General features: G+C 34.3%; 1 protein-coding gene across 1 annotated transcript; it reads right to left on the bottom strand.

The window, feature by feature from the left end:
• Positions 1-2,835: 2,835 nt before the first annotated feature.
• LOC130869949 (olfactory receptor 10AG1-like) lies at positions 2,836-5,098 on the bottom strand. The gene is made up of 2 exons (XM_057762480.1): positions 5,090-5,098; positions 2,836-3,780 (listed from the first exon to the last, which is right to left on the bottom strand). Exon 2 carries the CDS (start codon positions 3,778-3,780, stop codon positions 2,836-2,838), a length of 945 nt encoding a protein of 314 aa, XP_057618463.1. The 5' UTR covers positions 5,090-5,098.

Genomic DNA, 5,098 nt, shown 5'->3' with positions numbered 1-5,098 from the left:
TGTATGATATTTTTATTTGAGTTTCCTTAGTGAATAAGTACTGAAGAATTTTTCATCTGTCTATCAGGCATCTTAATGTCTTGGAAACATCTACTCATATATATTTTATTAGACTATTTGTGTTTTTAATGTAGAGTTTCTAGATATCATTTATGTTTATGATGGTTTTCACATATTTGACGATTTAAAGTCAAAGCTGTTGGTCAACTTTGTGTATTGTTTTATCTGTACTCAGTGAGAATTATGTTGGAAGCACTTGTCTCTCTGAGTGAAATTATAGATGTCATTAGAGCTGCCTGAGGGAAGCTGTCACACATAATCATGTATACCCTCAGTGATCCTCAATAGTCTCATCCTATTGGAGGAAGGAGTGAGGTCACAGTTTTTCCAAAGACTGTTGGTTAGTTCAATAACAATGGTGTCTACCCTAATACTCTATTTGTTAGTAAGTTTGTCTAATCAAAAATGGTAACTTAAATCAGTTTACCTGCTTATTTATATTTGCCTGTTTGTGAGATGCACTTCTTTTATTTTTCTAGTTTAAATAGTAGGATAATTAATTAGGATGCTTGTGTTATGATTTATAAACAAGCACATGTTTGCCATTTGACAAGTAACAGTTTTCCTCACTATTTCATGAAAAAGACTTCAAAAAGTTTACAATATATTCTAGGAAAACAGTTTTAGTTCATTGTTCATCATTTGATCTATTTCAAACTTTAATGAAGTGTCCACTGATGTCACATAAGGCAATATATTTCAGATGAAATTAGACATTTATTTCTCAAATTCTAATGTTTTTATATTAATAAATGGGTTTAAGAAGTTCCCACCTGTTTCCAATGACCCTTAAGTGCCTCAGGATATCTTTAAATATTGAACAACAGAACATCAAAACCTAAAACATTATGACTTTGAGGTATGTATGTGTGTTCTAGTGTGTGTGTGTGTGTGTGTGTGTGTGTGTGTGTGTGTGTGTGTGTGCATGCTTCTATGTGAATTCATTGACAGGGTCCATAGGTATGGATTCATTCTATCTTAACTAAAGGTCAGAGAGTTGGAACTTCTGTTACTTCAAGGTTGTTGTCAACAGGTGTGGCTAATATCCAGCCCTGGTATTTCATGCATTAGGAAGTAGACAGGTTTCTACCTTAAGCAAAGAGCTAAGGGCCCAACTAGGTTCCTACTCTCTTAGGGAGATAACTATGGATTCCAAGCAGGGACTGGTTTGCCTACAGAATGTTTTAGTCTAGGGTGTGAGTGTTACTTGTCTTATTCTGGCAACTGAGAATGTAGCCTGTAATTCTTCAGCCAGTCTCTTCATTTCCTTGTATCATGTTAATGTATTTTTTTAATTATTCTTATCCTTTGGGGTCATGATATTTAACCAAATTGATATTAAATGTGGGCATCTTTCAATATATACTGGATGTCCCTCCCAATGTTACCCTCTGTGTCTGTCTCTTATTTCTCCTCTATCTTTGTTCCTTTTGCCTAATAATTTTAATCCTCATGCTCTTACCCTGGAATGTATGGACCCGCAGTAGCTAGAAGACTGGCAGACGTCACCCCAAAAATGTGGCTTACAAACATACATGAATGTGCTTATATGTGCTTGCATATGTGAGGTGTTGAATCATGCTTATCATAGTGCATTACTGTCTTCTCACTGAGGCTAGAGGAGAATGTTTAGTGTCTTTCTGTATAGCTCTCCATACTATTTTCTCCTTTTATATAATTGGAAATAGACTGACCACAAACAAGGTTCAGACACGCTCTTATCTGTTCCCCACAGTACAGGAATATCTATGACCCTCCCATATATTTTACTAGGTGACGGGTATTGAAACTCAGGATATATATTGTAAAGAAAGCTCTCTTACCCAGTAAGCCATGTTAGCACATGCCTTTTACTACTCTCCTTTATTTTTCACATACTAGATTTCAGGGTTTCTTACTGTGAACTTCATTGAAAACCATGGTTATTAAAATGTCAGAAAGTTGGATAGAACTGATAGAAGTTAAATGTGATAAATATATCATCAAGATCTTTGTACACTGTCCAAAAGCACATGGGAACAAAAAATAGCTTTTATAATAGAGATTACTGAACTCTCTATATATATTCTTAATAGATTGAAAGGTTATTTCATGTGTAAGATGTGGCATATCCAGAGGTTGTCAGAGCTCTTAGACACAGAATACTAATAGTAAATATCTATTTAATTCATACAACAATTTATTTAACACATATTGTTATTAAAGTACTATTGGTAACTCTGTTGAAAGCTGAATGAGAAAATATCAAAAAATTGGATAATGATATATTAAATTAGGTATATAATCTTTCTGTTCAGTTATAACATATTTCTAAAACATGTATTATGATCAAAATTTTACGATAGAATATGTAATTTACATTGTACCTTCACATTCAAATACCATGTTCTTTTTATATTTTGTTAAATGTTGACAGATTAATAGATAGTTCAAAGCAGAATATAAATCAAACTATTATTCAAAATGACAAAGGCACTTCTGAAAAATAAAGTCATTAGTATTTTGAAGAAATGAATAAAATTTAACCAATTTCTTAAGTGATTATGTAAGAAGCATTTAAACATTTATTCCAAAGCTCTAGGTACTATTTTTTTTTTGTTTGTTTGTTTTTGTTTGTTTGTTTTTTTGAGACAGGGTTTCTCTGTGGTTTTGGAGCCTGTCCTGGAACTAGCTCTTGTAGACCAGGCTGGTCTCGAACTCAGAGAGATCCACCTGCCTCTGCCTCCCAAGTGCTGGGATTAAAGGCGTGCACCACCACTGCCTGGCTTCTAGGTTCTATTTTATAAGTAACAGTTTTCTCATTGCAGCAATCACATCCTTGTTTCTGAGGCTGTATATCAGGGGGTTGAACATGGGAGTCACAATGGTGTAGAATAGAGAAAGTAGTTTGTCAATTCCTGGAGAATGAGTGGACTTTGGTCTCAAGTAGGTAACAGTAGCAGATCCAAAAAATAAAAACACTACAAGCAAATGAGAAGAACAAGTGGAGAAGGCTTTTGCCCTTCCTGTGGCTGTTGGCAATCTCAGAATAGTGGCAATGATTTTGGTATAAGATGCAAGTATCAACATAAAAGGGAACGCAACAAACAGCATAGCCACTAAATAGACAGAAAGCTCATTCACTGAAGTATCCCCACAAGCCAGTTTGAGAATGGGAGGTAAGTCACAGAAGAAGTGGTTGATTTGATTAGAATTGCAAAAATGCAGGGAAAATATCTGACAGGTTTGTCCTATTTGAACTGGGATACCGCCGAGCCAGGAGCCTGCTGCCAACTGAGTGCATTTTGTTGGGTTCATGATGAGTTGATAGTTCAGAGGATTGCAGATAGCCACATAGCGGTCATAGGACATCACAGCCAGTAGAAAGCATTCTGTGGCTCCAAGTATAAGGAAGAAACACATTTGTGTGGCACAGCTCAGCACAGAAATGCTTCTCTCTTGAGTAGCAATGTTAAACAAAATCCTCGGCAGAGTTACTGATACATAACAGATTTCCAGGGAAGAAAAATTTGCCAGAAAAAAATACATGGGCTTCTGTAGTGCAGGATCAATTCTAGTAATCACAATTATGAAGCTGTTTCCAATCAAGATAATCAAGTACATTATGGAGAACACGCCAAACAGAAACCCTTGAAGGTTTGGAAGGTCAGAGAATCCCAGGAGGAGAAACTGTGTCACAGTAGAAGCATTGTGCTCTTTCCTGATTTCTGCATATTTCATCTATGGAGATGATTCAATGAAAAACACAAAATATTTCATTGCCCATGGATTCTTTTTGTCACCTATAAAGCAATGGTAACACAATTCTAAACTTACCACTTCCCATGAAGAATAAGTATGATTTGTATATGCTCTGAAGTTTTAAAGACGATTAGATTTTTTTTTCTTTGCTTGAAGTCATACAAAATAGTCATATAGTTTTGTTCTGTTATTTTGTTGGTTTTGGGTAGTAAGCCTGGATTTGTTAATTTTGTTCTCTTAGCTGAAAATGCAGTTTCTGCTTATATTTATTTTAATAATTAATATGTTTTCTGATTATAAATTTCTACTGATATTGCTGTTGTATGATCAGTATTTCAAGAGCCATTTTAATATATGACTAAATGTACTTAAAGACACTTAAAATACTTTTCAGCAATAGTTCCATTTCTGGATCATTTTAATCTGAAAGTAGTTAATTGCAATAACAATATTAGATGGTGTGGCCCTTATTACTATTTTGAGTTTTTGGTTCAGTATAAGATTTTTGAAATTGGAAGTCATAAATATTAGTCACATTTTCATATTTACATGACATTCAAATAGAAACTCAAGATGTAGTGAAGACTGTCAGATCATTTTCTTATCCAGGGGATTTGAGAGTTTGAAGTAGTCTCACTAGTGTCTTAGGTACAGAAGTAGGTCCAAGTAGATCGTCCATCCTCTACTGTGTATGATTCTACATCAGGAAAGCAGCATTACAGCAACTCTTTCTGAGCATTTTCTAGTTAATCCAATCCTCCCAAAGATGCTGACCTTGTCTAGAAACTCTTTCTATTCAATCTACTTTATTGAATTGATTTGTGTGGAAACAGACATGATCACCTTGGCATGTTCTTTTCCATCATGTTCTTTTGTTATACTCTATCTCTAGACCACTAATTATTAAATTTTATTTTATTCTTAAAATATATATGAATTATTTGAAAAAGGATAACCTTTAAGATTTCTTCTAAATGATATCAGTACAACCACTGCCTTATTTGAGATTAATATACTCCTGTGCCAAACATTTCCTTTTCCTTCCCATTCCTCTAATTTTCAAAACTCTACTCTGATTAGTGTATTTGTCTTCATTAGCTTGCAGGTATGCTTTTCTTCATGATTTCTTTGACTCTGTAGTTACCAGATGCAAGTATGTAAATTAGAGTTTCTTACTCTTACAGGATCTCTCAATTATGTCATTCTTTTTAATATTTATTGACCCGATTGACATATTTTTATTTACCTAAAAACAAAGGGACAAACTGGCAACAGAAAGGTGACTGACCTCAACCCA

This window comes from Chionomys nivalis, chromosome 2, assembly GCF_950005125.1.
Source record: "Chionomys nivalis chromosome 2, mChiNiv1.1, whole genome shotgun sequence".
Taxonomy (NCBI): domain Eukaryota; kingdom Metazoa; phylum Chordata; class Mammalia; order Rodentia; family Cricetidae; genus Chionomys; species Chionomys nivalis.
Note: the sequence above shows the minus strand (reverse complement) of the source record. Positions and strands in the feature narration are given on the sequence as shown.